Here is a 21,663-nt window from a genome sequence, read left to right on the forward strand (position 1 = left end):
ATGTGGCTACAGTGAATGAGGAACTGAAGTTTTACTTTTATTTAAATTAATTTGAATGTAAAAACTGAAGCAGTTTACAATTAAAATTTTTCAAAATAATATTTTGGACATATTTGGGTAAATAAAAAAATTTATCCGAATTAATTTCACCTTTTTTTTACTCTTTTAATGTGGGTACTAGAAAAGTTAAAATCATATATGAGGCTTATTGTATTTCTATTGGATAGCACTGCTCTAGAATGATATAGAGTAAGCTATTAACAGGGTTTACTCTGGGGAATAAAATGAAGGGGATTGAGAAGAGGAAAACTTTTGATCTTTTTACATACTAGGTATTTAAAATGTTTGTAATGAGCATATATAGTCATATATGACTTTAAAAATAATGAAAAAAGTAAAAAGGAAGAAAGGGCTGATAACACACTGTAACTAATAAAAAAGCACAAAATATTACTAAAATATAATTATATATAATAATTATATCGTATTTATATAATTATTAAATGTTTGTGTAATTAAACATTTATTATGTGTAAAATATGAAAATTTTGTGTAAAATATATATTAGTAAAATAGAGACCAGGACAAAGTACAAATGAGTAATTTATATTACTTGAAATGTTGAATATTTACATTATTCTTCCCAGTTTTGAATAAATGGTTAGTGGAAAGGAAAGTTGTCATTTCTGTTTTTTAAAAAACACAGCCATATGTGATTTCTATGTAGTTTTTGAGTGATTTCCATTGTTTTGCCTAAGGTGTTCTGTATTTTGGTTGGTTTTTTGAGCTTCAGGTGATTAATGTTAAATGTGAACTTTTTGGTTCTTGGCAGCTTCTTCGCTTCTCAGTTTTGTGGAGCTTAAGAGATTGCAGAGTTCTCACAGAACAACAAAAGGACTGTCTCTCTCAAGTAGTAAATATTTCCTGCTTTTAAGAACATGGAGCAATACCTATTTTCCCCCTTTCTTCTTAGTAACATTTATATCTCTCTACTCCCACCAGTGTTTTAAGTTCCTTTAAGCAGTAATGGTTATTAATATTTCATATGACAAAGGAGGAGTCATTAGTTTCTCTTCTTATGATGTCAGCCTGTCATTTGTGTCACTGTCTGTCACTTTCCTGCCTTTGCACCAGGTTATGGAGACAGAACGGATGATTTATCTGGTGACAGAATATGCTAGTGGAGGGGAAATATTTGGTAAGTACATTTATTGCATTCTTTAAACAGCTATTGAGCACACTATGGCAAACCTAAAATAGCTATTCGATGCCTCTGTCACTTGAGCAGCTGTCACTTGATGCTGTCCTTCAGTGCTGTCATTTTTTATCAACAAAGTAATTTTAATTATTTTTTATTCACCTATTTAAATCTCTTCACCATCTTTCTTTCCTTAGCAAAGGTATTTTGTTTATTTTAGTCAGGTGTTGACAGTTGAGATTAAAGATGTCTAGGAACAAACATCCCTTCTGAACGTGGGATTTGAGAGTCTTTCCTATTGTCAGATTCTAACTGGGGTTACCAAGTGTGACAGAACCTCCACAAGTGTGTGGGCTTCTGTTGTGTGAGAAAGAGCCACTTGGAGCAAACAATCTCACCCTAATGCATTCTTTAAAATTTGTTAAAACAACATGTAACCATATTCCTTACCATATGTTCACAGTTCCCTTGATGATTCTTGTAATTTTGGAGGTTCTGTCTTCAGTAGCTATTTTTTTCTTGAATACTTAGCTTAGCACAATATCAAAATTAAGCAGGAGTATTTGTTACCAGGAAATCTGACTTTAACGAGGTGGTAAAAACTGACCATCCCCGCCCCCCACCCTTTTTTTAACAATGTTAAATGGAGCCAAGTAGAAGTAAAGGCTAATAAAACCTTCAAATCTAGGTTGACATGTCTTAATTTTTTTAAGTTTTTAAAATAATTTTATATTTTTTATTTGTATTTTTATTTTAATTTTTTTTCCTTTTTGCAAGTAATTACAGAGAAAGGTTCTTATATACTTTAGGTTTATCTAGTTTATTTTGGGGGTCTTATTTTAGTTAAAATATACATGGTAAGAATTTTTTTATTAAATATTGGCACTTACTAATTTATATTTGAAGGCATGAAATCACTTTTAAAGTAGAATCTTATTAATGACTGGTCAGTCGTGACTGTATGGATTTTTGGGTGTGTTAAGTGTTCTCCAGAAATATTATAATTTTGTGTTTAAGAATCTTCGTAAGTATGAGTCGTTTTTAAAGGCGGTATCATTTCTTAATAATATTTTTAGTTGGCTTTCTATGTGTGCTTATTATGTACAATGTTAATCTTGGGAGAAAAGAGACCATGTTATCTTAATGTTTATAATAATTAAAAAAATCTAACACAATACACAACAGATCTACTTTGTTCTTTAGGAAAACAGATTTTAAAAGTATAGAAAAGATAACAATCTCCTGGTCATAGATTCTTTGTGGGAATGTAGCTCAAGGCTAAGGGAAGCAGAATAATACTTCTGTTGAAAACAGATCTAGATGAGAAAGAAAATGACCTTAAGACATCATTGTGAGTACAACAGAGAAATAACGTCTCATGAGCTCTGATTTTTAAAAGTATTTGTGTAAAAGATGAAAGGATGGGCTTAATTAAGAACATGAGCTTTGGAAGCAGTTAGACCTGCTTTTGAATCAGATCTTTGGTACCTTTTGCTACTTTAGTTGGAGAAAGTTACTAAATGATTCTTGGACTTAGTATCAAGGTCTGTAATATCTGCATCAGAGTTGCGAAGATTAAATGAGATAGCATATATAGAACTCTAGCCCTTTGCTACCTTCACCTCCATGTTTAGAACAAATGAGAGATCGACTTCTGGCTTGATAGCTCTGCTGATCCACTCCCCAGTGAAAATGATTTTAAAAATAACCCCAAAGACCCAGCCATTTCAAGTTTCTGGAACTGGTCCTAAGGGTGAAGAGCTAATGAAAAGCATTTATTCAAGAACATCTATATAAAAATTTGGTAAGCAATTAAAAAGTCTGGGGTTTTTAAACTAGTACTGCTTCCTCTTTCTCCCTTGCCAGCTCAGTGAGGTAGAGCTTCCATTCGGGTCTCCTATAGTCTGAATACAACGCCCCCGCCCTCGCCAGTCTCCCCAATCTAGACTAACAGCTTTCTTCCTGGAGGTATAGCACATCAGCATTTCTCATCACTCCCCCAGATACCTGTTGCTGCTGCTAAGTCCCGGGTGAGTGCAGTTGAGGAGTGGGGACTCCTTTCTTCTACTCAGGCCCAACTTGAGTGTGGCACACTGAAAATACTGGGGCCCATATTACTTTTGCCTCAGCTTGTAAGTTGTTGGTTCCATCCCAAGAGAGGCAAGCTGAGATCTAAAACTGCATCCGCTCTCCCTCCTCTGAGTTCTTAGCTCTTGGAGTGGGAGTGTCACTCAGAAATAACTTTGCCATGGTCCCCATACCTAGCTTCAGAGACCTGGCTTAGAGATTTGTCCAGAGAGAGAAACAGACCATTAAACAGCTCCTAATTTCTTCCCAAAGGGACTTCATTTGCAACAGAGAATGAAGTTCATACCTGAAGACACTCACAAGAACAGTGGAGGTTGTGAGAAAAGTGATTTCAGAGGAGATTCCAGAGATAGGCTAAACTGTAGCCTTGCTGGTTTGCTGGAGAGAACCAGGGAATAAAGCACAAAGCCTTCTGAGGTCAGAACAAAAATCAAACATTGATCTCAGAAACTATTGTTTCAGAAAAACCAGAATTTGATTGGGTTGTTTGTAGACCAATTTATGTCTCCAGGGCATTGCTGAAAACAGTAGAGTAACCAGCTAGCAATTACTGGAGTTTAACAGCTGGGTGTGGTCAAGGAAGACTGGAAGAGAGCCCTACCCAACTACAGTGAGTGATCCAGTGATCTGAAGGTAACTGTGGATATACCAAATCTGTGGAATAGCATCAGAAGCTGAACACTATATATGGGGGAATAAACTTCACTAAAACAATCTAGCTAGTCACTAAACAAATAAGCAAGCAATAACAATAACATGCCTCAGAAGGGTAGCTTATACCAGTACCCAGAGGTGCTACAGTATATTACCAAAAATGTCTAGTTTCCAACAACAAGAAAAAGCTACAAGGCATGCAAGGAAACATGAAAGTGTGACCCACACACTGGAATAAAAGCAGGCCACAGAAACTGTGGAGAGACTAGATGTTAGATTTATCAGAAAAAGACTTTTTTTTAACTTTTTAAAAATTAAGTTTATTGGGGTAACATTGGTTAATTCAATTATGTAATTTTCAAGTGTACATTATTATTTGACATCTGTATATTCTATTGTGTGTTTACTACCCGAAGTCCAGTTTCCTTCAGCTACCATATATTTGATCCCCTTTACCCAGTCTATCTCCCCCCTTCCTTCCCCACCCACTACCCTCTGGTAACCTGTAGTCTATAGTGCATGTCCATAAGTCTCTTAGAAAAAGACATTTTGACATGTTCACAGAAACAAAGGAATTCACAATTAAAGTATCAAAAAAATATATGATGAGAATATCAAGAGATAGAAATTATTTTTTAAAAGAACCAAATGGAAATGATGAAATTGAAAAATTAAATAACTGAAATAAAAATATTCATTAAGGAGGCTTAAATGTAAATGTGAACTGGCAGAAGAAGTGAATTTGTAGGTAGAGTGATAGATATTATGCAAGTTGAAGATTAGAGAGAAAAACAAATTAAGAACAGTGTACAGAGCCTCAGAAATGTGGGATGCTATCAAGTGCAACAATATATGTATAATGGGAGTACTAGGAGAGAGAAAAAGAAGCAGAAAAAAATATACAAGGAAATAATGGCTGTAAACTTCACAGATTTATTAGAAAAGCAGTAACCTGTATGTACAGGAAGCTCAACAAAATCCAAGTTAGATTAAATGCCAATAGAGCCATACGCAGATACATCATCGTATGAATAGTGAAAGTCAAAAACAAGAAGAAAGTATTGGAAGCACTGAGAGAAAAATGATGCATCGCTTAAAGGGAATTCCATAAGATTAACATTGGATTTTTCAGCAGAAACAATGGAGGCTAGAAGACAATTGGCTAATATTTTTAAAATGCTCAAAACAACAACAAAACAAAACAAAAAACAACAACAACAAAAACCAAACTATTAGCCCAAATCCTATATCTGGTAAAGCTATCTTTCAAAAATAAAGGTGAAATACTTTCTCAGGTTATTAGAAACAGGGAATTTGCTATGCTGGCAGACCCACCATACAAGAAATATTAAAGAAATACTTCAGGATGAAAACAAGTGACTTCAGATGTTAATTTGAGTCCACACACACAAAAAAGAGCACCAATAAAGGTAATTATGTAATTATAAAAGAAGAGATGCATTCTTTTTCTATCTTCTCTTAACCTACTTATAAATCAGTTGAATGAAATTATATAATTATAAATTATATGTGATGAATTATTAGGCCTATTATGGAATAGATATGTAATATACTTGCCAATAACAGCACAAAGGAGGTGTGTATGAGAAAAACTGCATTGAGTCAAGGAAATCACTAAGATGTAAAGAAATAATTATGACAATGTATCGTTGGATTTTTAACGTTAATTAATATAATGTTTATTAAAAAATACTACAGAAGGAGGAAAAAGGAATAGAGCTAGAAAGGAATAACAGTCCTATGTAATCACTGGAATTAAGCTAGTATAAATCAGAAGCCCATTTGAATAAGATAAAATATACATGGTAAACCTAGAACAATCACTAAAAAAAAAGCCTCAAAAGTTATAACGTAAAAATTCATTAAAGAAATTGAAATGCTTCATTAGAAAATGTTCACTTAATGCAAAAGAAAGCAGTAAGGGAGGAATAGAACAACAAAAAAGGCATGAAATATATAGAAAACAAAAAGTAAAATAGCAGATATAAATCCAACTATATCAGTATTTAAGTATAAATAGATGGAATAATCTAATGAAGAGGCAACTATTGTTAGACTAAAAAACACGTGATTCAACTGTATGTTGTGTAAAGGAGATATTCTTTAAATTCAAAGATACAGATAGACTGAAATTGTAAAAGGACAGAAAAAGATATATCATGCAAAGAGCAACCACAGCAAAGCTGGAGTGGCTATGCTGATATGAGACAAAATAAACTTTAAAACAAAAAAAATTTTTCTCTACTTACTAGAGATAAAGAGGGACATTCTATAATGATAAAAGGGTCAGTACAGTAGGAAAATATAACAGTTATAAACATGCGTCTAATAATAGAATACCAAAATACATTAAACCAAAACTGACAGAAATGAAGGGAAGAATAGACAATGATAATAGAGGCTTCCCTTATCCGCACTTGCAACAATGGATAGAAAAACTAGACAGAAGATCAGTAGGGAAAAATAAGACTTAAACAACGTTATAAACCAGCAAGACTTAACATACATCTGTAGAACACTACACAATAACACATTATTCTTGCTTCTCAAGTAAACGCAGAACATTCTCAAGGATAAGACCATAGCCATAAAACAAACCTGAATAAATGTTGAAAGTTAGCAGTAATTTTGTTTTGCAACCACAGTGGAATAAAATTAGAAATGAATAGCAGGGAAACATTTGGAGAGCTCACAAATATGTGAAAGTTAAACAGTATATTTTGAAGTAAGCAATGGGTCAAAGAAATAAAAAAATGAATTCAGAAAATATAGTAAGATGAATGAAAATAAAGGCACAATAGACCAAAACCTATGGTATGCATCTAAAGCAGTGCTTAGCATTTTATAAAAGACAGAAGAGATGCATACTTTTCTCCTTTCTTCTCTTAACTTATTTAAAATCACTTGTATGAAATTACATATTATATAAATTATAAATTATATGTATAATGAATCGTTAGGCCTGTAATGTAATATATGTGTAATATTCTTGCCAAACAGAGCAAAGGGAGTACGTGTGAGTGTATAACTGTAAAATTCCTATAATAAGAAAGATCAGTTACCTAGTCTTTTAAGATATTGGAAAAATAAGAGTAAACCAAATGTAAAGCAAGCTGAAGGAAGGAAATACAGAAGGTTATAGCAGAAATTAATGAAAAAACAGTAGAAGAAATCAACCAAACAACAAAAAAACTCAATGAAACCAAAAGCTGGTTCTTTGAAAAGTTCAGTAAAATTGACAAATCTTTAGATTGACCAAGGAAAAAAGATAGACTCAAATTACTAGAATCAGAAAGGAAAGGAAGGGACATTAATAATGACCTCAAAGAAATAAAAAGTATTATAAAGGAATATCTGAACAACTATACAACAAATCATTTAACTTAGATAAAATGGAAAAATTCCTAGAAAGACACAAACTTGAAACTGACTCAAGAAAAGACAATCTGAATAGATCTATATCAAGTGAAGAAATTGAAGCAGTGGTCAAAAAATTAATAAAGTCCATGCCCAGATGGCTGCACTGATTAATTTTACCAAACATTCAAAGATCTAATAGCAATTCTTTACAAATTTCTAAAAAATAGAAGAGGGGGGAACACTCCTGAATTCTATGAGGTCAGTATTATCCTAATACCAGTACCAGAAAAAGACATCACAAGAACACTATAGGCCAATATCTCTTATGACTGTGGATGCAAAAATTCTCAATAAAATTTGTTTATGAATGAAATCCAGCAATGTATAAGAAAAATTATACACTGTGATCAAGTAGAATTTATCCTAGGAATGCAAGGTTGGTTCGCCAATCGAAAATCCATTAATGCAATATGTCATATCAGTAAAGAAAAAACAGATGACACAATCAATAAGTGCAGAAAAAGCACTTGACACATCCAACACTCTTTAATGATAAAAACATTGAATGAACTAGAAATAGAAGGGAACTTCTTTAATTTGATAAAAGATTTCTGAAAAACGCACAGCTAACATCATACTTAATGGTGAATGATCAGACGTGTTCCCCCTCAGATGAGGAATAAGAAAGATTTCTTCTCTCTCCACTTCTATTTAAACATTGTACTGGAGGTCCTAGCCACAGTAATTAGGCAAGAAAGGTACCTAAATTGGAAAGGAAAAAGTAAAATTATAATCACAGATGATATGATCTTTTATATAGAAAATCCTAATGAATCCACTAAAAAACTTAGTGAACTATGTAAGATTATAGCAAGGTTGCAGGATACAAGAAAATATATGTAGATCATTTGTATTTTTATACCCTTACAATGAACAATCTGAAAATGGAAGAAATAAAACTATTCAGTTTACAATAAGAATTAAATAGCAAATTTTAGAAAAGAATTGCAAATCTTATACTCAGAAAAGTACAAAAATTTCAACATGTTGAAATTTAAGAGGATCTAAATGATTGAAAAGCATTTCATGTTCATAGTGTTAACATTGTTAAGATGGCAGTACTACTCAAATTGACATACAGATCTAGCATGATCCCTATCATAATCTAAGCTGACCTTTCTGTAGAAATTAATAACCTGATTCTAATTCTAAAATTCATATGGAATTGCAAGGGACTTGGAATAGCTAAAACAATCTTGAGGAAGAACAAAATAGATTGGAGTGACGTAGCTACAAGTCAAGGAAAACTGGCAACCACCAGAAGCTAGAAGAGGCATAAAGAAGATTCTCTCTTAGAGCCTCCAGATAGAGTGGGACCCTATCTGTACCTTGATTTGGGACTTCTTGCTTCTGAAGAACTGAGCGAATGAATTACATTTGTTTAAAGCTACCTACTTTGTGGCTTTTTTTGACAGTGCTAGGAAACTAATGCAGATTAAGAGAGGATTTTGGCATAATCTCAGCATATCTCCCCATGAAATAGTAATCATTTACAAGGGGGATAATCAGTTACCAGGTGGAGGAATGGGTAGATACCTACTTGATCAGGTGATTAATATTAACCTCATGTGTGGTGAAGACTTTAAAGAACTAATGTAAGAACTGCAATCTTGGGATATTTGCTGGAATTAAGCAGGAGGGAGGAAGGTATTTCATAAGTGCTTTAGCATGTTCAAAAGATTTCAAGATGAGAGTGCGCATTGTATATTTCATATTTCATATAAATTAGTATGTTTTAAATATAGGCTGTATGTGAGAAAATGACCAGAAGTGAGTCTGGTAAGATAGGAAAGGCTCAATAGTAAAGGGCTTTGGGTGAGATCTCTGACTTCACCAAATCCCCTATCACATTTTCTCATTGCACTATATCCTTTCTTAGTAGTACTTATATCAGTTGTTGTTTTACATTTATTTTTATAATTGTGTAATGGTTTCTCTTTCCCGCCAGACAACAAAAACTAATTTAGGAGCCGTGTTTGTTTTGCTCACCATTGTATCCCTATGTTTCTTCTTGCTCTCCAATTTAGATTGTTAAACTCAGGTATTTACTGAGGGAAATGATCAGTAACTATTGAATGAATGAGTGAACCAACTGTGTAAAAGAATTGAATTTTATCATGATGTATTGTTATATGGAGAGGAATTGGGATGGAGAGTACCAAGACCAGTTAGGAAGCAGTACAGTAATATTTGAGAACAGTGAGGTGCTAAAGTAAGGTAGTGTCTTCATTCATTTAATTTTACCTTCACATTAACCTTGTAATATAGATATTTTTATCATTTTAAAAAGAAACTGAAGTTCAAGGAGGCTAAATAATTTTCTTAAGGTCATATAATTAATCAGTGATAGAGCTGAGATTTAATCCAAGAACTGTCTGACTCCAGAGCACATGTTCTTTTCCACTCACTAGGTTGAAGAATCTGTTTTTCCATATAAATGGACTTCAACTATGTTTCTGGGAGGATTTTTTATTACAAATATAAGCCACATTTTTGTTTTGGAAATTTAGGTCATGGACATAGCAGCAAAACAATCTTAATATGAAGTATTTTTTACCCTCTTACTAAATCCCCATTGAAAAAAGGGTCAGACAGATTTTCTTAGAACATTATTATCGGGAGTTTTAGTCACCAGCAGTGGCTTGATTACAGAACTAACATTTATAAATTAACATATCCTCTACTTACATAGAGCAGTGTCTCTAGCTTCCCCCCTTTAAGGCTTTTAATTTAATCATTTTTTATGCAAAAGAGTTGGTCAAAATTCCTAAAATTTTAGATTAATTCTATATGATGTTAAAGAAAAAATCCAGGAACCTGTGACCCATACTCAGAAAGAAAAGTAATCAATAGAAAATTTCTCTGAGTGGATCTAGATATTGTTTTTAGCAAAAACTTCATGACAGTTATTACAAATTTGTTTAAATAATTAAAAGAAATCATGTCTAAATAATGCACAGAAATATGATGGCAATGCCTTAACAAATAGGGAGTCTCACTAAGGAAATAGAAACTATAAAAAAGAGCAAAATGGAAACTCTAGAGTTGGAAAGTAGAATAGCTAAAATGAAAAAAAAAATCACGAGATGAGCTTAATATAAAACTCGAGGCGGCAGAAGAAAGAACTAGCAATCTCGAAGACACAGCAATAAAAATAATCCAACCTGAAGAACAGAGAGAAAATAATTGAAAAAAATTATCAGAATCTCAGAAAATGGTGGGACATAGCAAGTATACCAACATATTTGTAATGGGAATTCCAGAAAGAGAGAAGAAAGAGAAAGGGACAGGAAAAAATAGTTGAAGAAATAATGACCGACAACTTCCAAAATGTATCATGAAACATTAATTTATATTTTCAAGAAGCTCAATGAACCTAAATTAGGATAAACAGAAAGAGAGCCACATCTATACACATCACTGTCAATTTGCTGAAAGACAGAGAATTTTGAGAGCAGCAAGAGAAAAATGACACATCACATATAGGGTTACAACAATATGATTTATAGCTGAGTTCTTATCCAAAAAAAATGGAGGTCAGAGAGCAGAGGATTGACATATTTAAAATTCTGGAGTAAAAAAACTGTAAACCATAAATTCTATATTTAGTAAAACTATCCATCAAATTGAAAATAAAGACATTTGAAAATAACCAAAGACTGAGAATACAAGGCATTCAAAAGAAAGTGTTCAGGATGAATGACAGCAAATGGTAACTCATATCCGCAGGAGGAAATGAATAAAATCAGAGAAGATCAATATGTTGGAAATGAAAGACTGTATATATATACTTTTCCCCTTTTCTCTTTTAAATTTCTTTAAAAGACATAAAATGGCTTAAAGAAGTACTTAGAACACTTCATTTCTAGATTTCCAACATATTGATGTAATATAATTATGTAAAGAAAAGTTGAAGAAATGGAGGTATATTGGAACAAAGTTGCTATATTTTACCAAAATTGAGTCAGTATTAATTTAAAGTAGATTGTGATAAATTAAGATGCACATTATAATCCCTAGAGTATCCACTAAGATAAAAATCAGAACTTTGAAGGCCAGTGGTTTAAATGACTCTTGAGAAACTCGACTGTGATGGGAAAGAATAACTAGAAGGAGCATTGGTTGAGTGTGTGTTGTCTTTTTATTATATATTTAACTTAAGCCTATATGTTATGTTGAGGGAAAAGAACCAGTAGTACAGAGGAAATGTGGACATAGGGAGAGAGAGATTTAGTGGAGCATTCCTTAAGGATATACAAAGGGATATATTTTAGTGCATAGGTGGAGGGATTAGTTTTGAGTGAGATAGAAAGGAAGAAGGCAGGGATATAGTTGAAGACTGATAAATTTGCAGAAGCATTTGTGTGAGATTGATGTTTGGGGGATTAAAGTTGAGAGTCTGACTACCTAATACTAATTTTTGAGAAGTAGGAAAACAATCTGTATGCTAGGTTGAGATCTTCCAATAGCAGCTAAAGGAAATTGATAGAGGACAAGTTGAAAGACTGATAGGAAGCAATGGTAGGCCAGCAGTTGTTGCAGATATTAACTTTGTTGGCACTCCATTTTTGGCTTATTTTATGAATTGTTTGTTAGCAGTATTTGGCAATTTAGGTATAGGAGTGAAGAACATAGATGGTAGATTTGATCCAGATTTTTGCAAAGTTGCTTGAAGAGATAAATTATGGTACTTGAAAGTTTCTGCTCTAGATATAAAGGTTACTAGCTGGGAACTTTATCCTAATGTTGTTGGCAGATTAAGACACAAGACTGCTTTGGATAGTAGTTGGTTGTTTGATTCCAAACTCAGCTTCAGATTTGCTGAGAAAATTATTCTAGTTTTACCCTTTGTGACTGTCACATCTTATCTGGCATATTATCTACAGTTTTGAGTACTGTATTGTACAAAGGGCATCAACAGTCAGAATATGATAAAGATGGTGAACAATATTTGCAATTGTTGGAATAAGAAGTATGTTAGAGGAGGCTTTATAAAGTTTTCAAGTATGAGAAGTTTTCTGAGTGGAAGTAAGTTTTCCCGAGGGAAATATATGTGAGGACTATAAAGCACTGAAGCAAGTTGGTGTATTCAGGGAACTAGAAATAGTTTCTTAGAGAATTAAGTGATGGGCTAGTGGTTTCTGAGATTATTCTAAAAGTTCTAAGGGTTTTTTGGAAATGTCTAAGATGCCTACTCTGAGGAGGTAGGTATACAAGGCAAGGCTAAGGGATTATGCTTTCCTCACAAATACATTCAACTAACCTCCATTTTTTCCTCCTATTCAACAAGAGCATCTCCACTTTTATACCTAATATGCCTGTTGGATTTCCACATAAGATTTAAAAATTTTTTTTTATTAGTTTCAAGTATACAGTACATTGGGTAGACATTTATATAGTTTATAAAACGATCCCCCTAATTGCTCTTTCTCTCCTCTGGCTCTCTACTTAGCCAATATGTTAATGCTTAATGCTAACTGCATTCCCTATGCCATGCTCCCCATCCCCGTGATGAAATATCAACTGCTAATGTGTACTCTTTAACCCTTCAGACCCCCAATCCCCCATCCCCTCTGGCCGTCACCAGATTTTCCTCGATATTTGTGAGTCTGTTTTTAATTGGTTTGTTCTTTTTGTTCCTTAAATTCTACATTTAAGTGAAATCGTATGGTATTTATCACATAAGCTTTTATTTAAATAAATGAATCTGGCCACTAAACGTCTGATCCACTGTTAGGTGATAATGAGCCACAGAAGGACTTTAAAAAAGACCTGGACACAGTTTGACTTATGATTTAGAAAGAGTATTTTGGTGGCAAAATGAGAATATATTTGAGGGAGATGAGACTAGAGTCTGGGAGAACAGTTAGAAGGCTACTGCAGTAAAACAGGTGGAAGCTGAGGAGGATCCGATAACTAGTTGTAATAAAGACAGAAAAAATGGATTATAGTTATAGTTAAACAAGGCAGCATTGTTGGTAGTTAAGAATATGATATAGTCAGACTTCTGTGATTCAAATCTTAACTCTATCGCTTACTACCTTTATGACCTTGGGTGAGTTTTTAAATCTCACTACCTTAGTATTTTCATTTTTAAAATGAAGATGATGATGATGATGACGACGATGACGACGATGACGACAACGACAACAATGATGATGATGTCACTTATTTCAAAGAGTTGTTGTAAAGGTTATGTGTTTTTAAAGTGTTTAGTCCATGCAGCATGCTCATTAGCAGCATTATTTATAATAGCTAAAAAAATTGAAGCAAGACATATGTCTATCAACTGATGAATGGGTGAAGAAAATGGGGTATATCCATTTAAAGGAATATTATTCTATGGTAAAAAGAGATGAAGTATCGATACATGTTAGAGCATGGATAAACCTAGAAAACATTATGTGAAGGAAGCCAGACAGAAAAGGCCACATTGTGATTTCATTTATATGAAGTGTAAAATCCATAGACACAGAAAGTAGATTTGTGGTTACCAGGAAATGGGAGTAGTGGAGAACTAGGGCTGACTACTTATTGGTACAGAGTTTCTTTTTGGGGTGATGGAAATATTCTAGAATGAGATAGGGGTGATAATAGCACAGTATAGTGAATATATTGAAACTTTTGAAGTGTATACTTTAGTTAATTTTATGTCATGTTCATTATACCTCAAATTTTTAAAAGTTTAAAAAATAATCTTAGAATATTTATAGTAAGTTCTCACTGGTAGCTCTAATATTTAAGACGTGTTTAGGCAATTTATAGTAGCTCTAACTATAATTTAAGTGTAATATATTAAGGATTTGATAATAAATTGATTATGGGAGTTGAAAAGGATCAGACAGTCTAGGATAGTTTGACAAACTTCTTTTTTGAAAGGCCAAGATAGCAAATATTTTAAGCTTTACAGTTTTTTTAATAGTCTCTGTGCAAAGCTACTAAACTTTGCTGTTGTACTGTACTGAAAGTGGTCGTAGACAACAGGTAAACAAATGGCATGGCTGTGTTCCAGTAAAACTTTATTACACAAACAGGCAATGTTGTGAATATACTGAAAACCTCTGAATTCTACCTTTTAAAATGGTGAACTTTATGGCTTCTGAATTATATCTGAATTAAGGTATTATTTAAAAAAATCAGGCAGTAGGCTGAATTTGGCCCATGGGCCGTAGTTTGCCCTTCCCTGATCTAGGGTAACTCTCAATTTTCTGACTTGTGTTATTGGATTGATCATAGTGCTACAAATATAAATAGGAAATTAAAGGAGGAAAAGCAGGTTTAAAGAGGGGAAATGAGTAATTTGTGTGGGAAGTTTAAATGGGGAATGAGAATGACATAAGACATTTTAGGTGTCTGTGGAATGTCTAGCTAAAGACCTATAGGAAATACTGGAGTTTGGCTGAACATAAAACTTTGATAGTTACTAATATATAGATGGCCTTTAAAAACAGGGGAGTAGGTATCATTCAAGGTAAATATGGAGAAAAAGAGAGGTGAGAGAAAAATCAGTGTTAAAAGAGCAGAGAAAGGAGGTCCAGCAAAAGATACTAAAAGGAACAGTCACTACAATAGGAGGAGAATCAAAAGTAGAACACTTTGTGGAGGCCAAAAGAGAGAGTTTTGGAAGGAAATGATCAAGAGTTTAGATGCTCCCAAGAGGTTAAGTAAAATAAAGACTAACAACTGGCAACTAGGACATCATGTGTGACTTTGGCAAGGGCAATATCAATGGAATGAAGGAGGTGGAAGCCAGATTGAATGATTTTTTTTTTTCCCCTTCAGCAGTACTCAGCTATCTTTGAGTAGATGGGGTAAGAAAGACATTGGACTTGAGGTTTATGGGACATGTGCAAATGAAACAGAGACAGGTGGCAAAAGATTTGGGGCCACTAACAGTAAAATAATTACTGTGTGGGTCATTGGGCTGAGGCTGAAAAGGGAGAGGGTAAGTAGAAGGAAAATAAAAAGCTAGAAGTCTAGATGAAATTGAAAAGCAAGTATGCTGTGCATAAGAGGATTAGAGTGATAAAAGTCTAAAACTGCATTTCCCAGTAAGTAGAGTCGCCACTGGCTGCATGTTGCTGTTGTGCATTTGAAATGTATGTAGAGCAACTGAGGAACTGAATTTTGAATTTAATTTATATTTAAATTTAAAAACTAAGATAAGAGTTTTAGGCCAACAGAGAGTTAGACAACTACAAAGTTAGAGCACTGTCTCCAAGACCACCCTCACTTCTGACACCAACTGCAAGTTAGAGAAGTTCTCAAAACCACCTCACCTTTGATAATTTGCTGAAAAGGACTCACAGAATTCACTGAAAACTATAATGCTCACAGTACAGTTTATTACAGGGAAAGGATACAAATTAAAATCAGCTAAGGGAAGAAAGAAGCACAGAGTCTATGAGATGTACCAAATACAGAGCTTTTGTTTTCCTTTCCCTGTGAAATCAGGATGTATTAGTACTCTCCAGGTATTGATGTGTGATAATATGCACAGAGTATTGCCAATAGGGAACTTAAGCTGCGGCTCTGTATTCAGAGTTTTTATTTTACATAGCCTTGATTAATTGGTTGCCCACATGGTTGATCTCCATCTCCATGTCATCTGATACTGCATAACTCAAATCTCCCACCCTAAATCACGTAGTTGGTCCTTCAGTGTGGCCAGACTGCACCCTAAGACTATATGGATATGGCCCATGATAAATCATTTTGTTAGATGATCTGGCATGACCCAAAGCTCCCAGGCAAACTCTCCCATCAGGCATAATATTCCCGGGGGCCAGAAATTACCTCCCAGAAGCCAGGAGAGAGGCCAGACTTTAAACTCTGGTAAGGCCAAATTCTTTACTATATGTAGTATAAAATATTTTTCCATTAAACATAACTCTTATTTTGGTAAAATTATATTTCACTTTGAAAATTTAGTGTCTGAAATGTGATATGCTGTAAGTATAAAGTACACTCTGGAGTCCGAAGACTTAGTGTGAAAAAAAAATCTCATTGCTAATATTTATATTGGTTACATGTTGCATTGATTGTAGTTTTGATGTACTGAGTTAAATAAAATTTATCATTAAAATTAATTTCAAAATGAGTGATTATTTTTACTTTTACCCCCCAAAAGATTTTCGTTTATTTTTAATTTACTTTTTTCCCATTACAGTTAACATACAATATTAGTTTCAGGTGCACAACATAATGATCAGACATTTACAATAATTTACAAAGTGATTATCCCATTAAGTCTAGTACCATACATAGTTATTTGACCATACATAGTTATATTATCAAATATAATCCCTATGCTATACTTTACATCCCCATGACATTTTTTATAACTGGTAATTTGTACATATTAATCTCTTCGCCTTTTCACCCCTCCCTCCAACCCTTCCCCTATCTGGCAACCATCAAAATGTTCTCTGCATCTATGAGTTTCTTTTAACTTTTTATGAGACTACTAGACAATATTAAATTATATAAATAGCTCACATCTTATTGCTGTTCAACATTGCTGATCTTGAATGTTATGTTAAGAGAGAGAGGAGTATACTATTAGAGTTTAGAATTTCAAAAGCAGAGAATTATCGAGCAAAGACAAGTCCAAGATGTGGCCATAGGAATAATTGTTGAACTTTGGTGGAGTTCTAGGTAACTCACTGGAGATAAAGAAGGTCCAAAGAATCATGAGGTTAAATTGTCAAATAGATTATCTTCATGGATGTGGTTATTGCCGACCTCCTACTGTTGCAGTGCGATTTCTTATTTCTCTCCATAGTTGTAGGGCTTCTGTTCATCTAGACCCCAGGAGACTCTGGTTGCTGTTTGCTCCATGTTTCTGTCACAATTTTGAGGTGGTTGCAAGAGGGGATGAATGATGCTTCTATCATCTACACCATTTTGCCTGGTCCCCATTTTCACATTGGCATCCTTGTTTATTTAAGTCTCCAATATGTTCCCACTTTAAGCCTTTAAATATTCCGTTTCTTCTTCCTAAAATACTCTTTTTCCAGATACCCATGTGACTCTCCCTCTTCCATTTCTTTCAGCCCTCTTATCAAATGTTACCTTATTAGAGAAGTCTCTGCTAGCCATGCTGTCTAAAATTTCACTCTTCCTATTGGCCCATTACTCTCTTCTTGGTTCTTATCACCATATATTTATTTATTTACTTATTGTCTTACCTCACTACAATGTAAGAATCATGAGAGTAAGGACTTAGTCATTTTCGAGCCTTACTAAATCTCTGGTACTTAAAATTAGTACCCACATTGAATACATGCTCAGTGACTATCAGTTGAATGAAAGACTAAGTGAAAGAAAGAATGTCACTAGATAGTAGATTGCGGTATTTGAATCTTATTCGTCTGTGTCTTCATTGTTTAATGCAGTTGACTAACATATAGTAGACACTTAGTAAATTCATTTTATTGTGTCACATTGAAATTAACCAAGTCAAGCATGAAATTGTCTGTCATTCCATAACATTTTGGTCGAATGAGTTTTTGATGTGTATGGGAAGGAATACCTTTTTGTTTTCTAGATAACTTCAGGGCAGTACATTTTGAAGACTATCAATGAGCATTTATTACTCATTCATTTGATTTATTGACATGATTATTGCATACTGTTCAGCACTACATCATAAAGGGGCAGCCATGACAATATGGGCCTGTTTAATTTTACAAACAGAATTGAGGAACTGGCTAGTTTTGTAAACCACTAAACTCATAATTTAAAACTTCTGCAGTATGATTTCTTTAGATACATACCCCCAAACTTCCTATTTGAGACCATGAAATGATAAATCTAGCACTTTATCAAGAAAAGTTTCTTGAATATCAGGCAGAAGTCATGGGCATTTAAAATAAATTACTGTGTTCACACTAGTTTGTTGAAGTGTGTATAATTTATTATGGACATTCTCAGTACCTCAAAAATAATATTTCCTAATGGTGCCAACAAGTATGGAACCCAGAACTTCTACAAAGTCATTTATTTATGCTATGGGATAGTCAATGACTGATAAGGCAGGGAATGGGAAAGACAGAATCGCATAACCTTTCTGTACCAGATATTGTGTTTAATACATATTATCTTGCACCTTCCTATATGTTTGAAAACACTGTCCTTTTGTGTATTTGGACACTACTATGTGCTGGGGTTTTTTTTTTTAATAACAGGTTTTTCTTATTTAATCTCAACATTCTATATATCTTTACAACTAACATATTTTTTTCCCACTAAATTATTCTTTCTGGCTATAAAAACTAGCTGTTTTCTAAGGCTTTCCTGACAGAAGCAAATAACTATATCACTGAACTTCATTTAGTCACTCAGAATCAAAATAGTTAACTTTTATCTTCTTCCCCAATTAATTTCCCATTCATTATTATTCATTTTTCTGTTTTATTTTCTCAATATCATGCATGACTTTAGCATTTATATTTGCAAACTGTTCAAGATGTGTGAGGAAGCCACCTGTGCTTAGTATTTAAAAACTTAGTTTAACGACTTCACTTTACTGCTAAACATCCACTTATAGCTGTCTGATCATCCTTCTAGTTCTACCATAACATAAAAATAAATGTCCCAGAGAAAGAGCAAAATATTTTTGCTATATAGAGTATATATGAGTCCCAAAGGAATATTTTTGCCTGACTTCTATATTAATATTTTTCCTGAGGATTTTTTGAACTTTTTAAAAACTTTTTGAAAACAGAAGTTTCTCTGACAAAGTGTAAATACTAAAAAAATAAAGATATGTTAATTGTTATATTTAGAAATATTTGACTTATATGATGAGATTTTTATCTCATATTTGGGATTTGTGCAGTATATTTCAGTGTGCCTTCAAACTCTGATATCCTGAAGATATTTCCTGGCCTGGTTGTCTGTGTGTTTGTGAGAGAGAGAAAAATGAGAGAGGGAGAGAGGGATAGAAAGAGAGAACGAGGGATGGCGAGAAAGTCCATTTAAAAAAAATTATGATGGTAACATAAAATTTACTTATTTACTTAAAATAATTTTTAAGTATGTAGTCCAGTGGCATTGATTATATTCACATTATTGTGCTTCTATCACCAACCATCCACAGAACTTTTTTCATCTTGCAAAACAAACTCTTATCTATTAAACAGTAACTCTCCATTTACCCACTACTAGACCTTGGCAACCACCATTCTGCATTTTGTCTCTGAATTTGACTATTCTAGGTCCTTCATATAAGTGGAATCATACAGTATTTGCCTTTTTGTGACTGGCCTGTTGCACTTAGCATAATGTCCTCAAGGTTCATCTGTGTTGTTGCTTGTGTCAAAATTTCCTTCCTATTTAAAGCCGAATAATATTCCATTTGATGTATATACCACATTTTGTTTACCCATTGTATTTGGACACATGGGTTGTTTCCACCTTTTGACTATTACACATAATGCTATTATGTACATAGATATACAAATGATAGATTCCATTGTTAAAAACTTTTTATCATAGGCATTTTCAAATATATAGAAGAGGAAAGAGAATATTGTAATAAACTCTGATATATTCATCACCTAGTTTTGACAGTTATCAACATTTTACTGTTTCTGCTTTGTTCTTTCCCCCAACTTCTATTTTTCTGAAGTATTGTAATTCAGTAAACCATATCATTTCATTAGTACATAACTTAATATTTTCTCTCATATATAATGATTTTTAAAAACTTGACCATAATACCTATTGCAAGGTCATTAGTCTTGTCTTTTGCTGTGTCAGCTGTAAAACCTATCCAATAAATTCTGTTTGAGGTGTTTTGCCATTTTAGAATATACATTTATAGATTATATATGTTTTAGAGATTCTGATTCTCTTTTGATATATTCTTTCTTTTCATCATTTTTGTACTACTTTTTTTGTTTTTTAAATAATTTTTTATTTTCCAGTTATAATTGACAAACAATATTATATTAGTTTCAGGTGTACAACATAGTGATTAGACATTTATACAACTTATGAAGTGATCACCCTGATAAATCTAGTACCCATCTGATGCCATACATAGTTATTACAATATTATTGACTGTGTTCCCTGTGCTATACTTTACATTCCCATGACTGTTTTGTAACTATGAATTTGTACTTCTTAATCCCTTCCCCTTTTTCATCTCTTCCCCTAACCCTCCTCCTATCTGGTGACCATCAACATGTTTCCTCAGTATCTCTGTTTCTTCTATCTTTGTTTATCTTTTGTTTGTTCATTTATTTTGTTTTTTAGGTTCCACATATAAGTGAGATTATATGGTATTTGTCTTCCTTTGACTTATTTTACTTAGCATAATATCCTCTAGGTCCATCCATGTTGTTGTAGATGGCAAGATTTCATTTTTAATGGCTAATAGTTCATTGTATCTATGTACTACTTCTTTATCCATTCATCTGTTGATTAACACTTAAGTTGCTTCCATATCTTGGCTATTGTAAATAATGCTGCAGTGAACATGGATGTATATATCTTTCGAATTAGTGTTTTGGGTTTTTTTGGATGAATACCCAGAAGTGGAGTTACTCGGTCCTTCCTTGTCTCTTTTATAGCCATTGTTTTAACGTCTATTTTGTCTGGTATAAATATTGCTACCCCTGCTTTTTTTGGGTTATTTCCATTTTCATGAAATTTCTTTTTCCATCCCTTTACTTTTAGTCTATGTGTGTCTTTTAATCGAAAATGAGTCTCTTGTAGACAGTATATAAGAGTCTTATTTCTTTTATTCATTCAGCCACCCTAGCTTTTGATTGGAGCATTTAATCCATTTATGTTTAAAGTAACTATTGATAGATACATAGCTATTGCCATTTTATTATTCATATTTTTACATATATATTTTTTCCTTCTTCTTAAAGAAGTCCCTCTGACATTTTCTGTTATACTGATCTGATATTGATGAACTCCTTTAGCTTTTTCTTGTCTGGGAAGATCTTTATCATACTTTGATTCTAAAAGATAGCTTTGCTGGGCAGAGTAGTCTTGGTTATAGGTCCTTACTTTTCATCACTTCGAATATTTCATGGCTATCCCTTCTGGCCTACAAAGTTTCTGTTGAGAAATCAGCTGACAGACTTATGAGAACTCTTTGTAGATAACTAACTACTTTTCTCTTGCTGCTTTAAAGATTCTCATTTGTCTTTAACCTTTGGCATTTTAATTATGATATGTGTTGGTGTGGGCCTCTTTGGGTTCATCTTGTTTGGGACTCACTGTGCTCCCTGGCTTGTATGTCTATTTCCTTCACTAGGTT

General features: G+C 33.3%; 1 protein-coding gene across 5 annotated transcripts in view; it reads left to right on the forward strand.

Annotated features, from left to right (window-relative positions):
• Positions 1 to 21,663, forward strand: part of SIK3 (SIK family kinase 3) — a 216,685-nt gene that overhangs the window by 112,919 nt on the left and 82,103 nt on the right. For all 5 annotated transcript variants that reach the window (XM_011383189.2, XM_023524879.1, XM_011383188.2 and 2 more), the window contains exon 3: positions 1,135 to 1,198. In XM_011383189.2, the coding sequence (XP_011381491.1) occupies positions 1,135 to 1,198 (64 nt within the window). The remainder of the gene's footprint in view (positions 1 to 1,134; positions 1,199 to 21,663) is intronic.

Source organism: Pteropus vampyrus, unplaced genomic scaffold (genome assembly GCF_000151845.1).
Source record: "Pteropus vampyrus isolate Shadow unplaced genomic scaffold, Pvam_2.0 Scaffold505, whole genome shotgun sequence".
Taxonomy (NCBI): domain Eukaryota; kingdom Metazoa; phylum Chordata; class Mammalia; order Chiroptera; family Pteropodidae; genus Pteropus; species Pteropus vampyrus.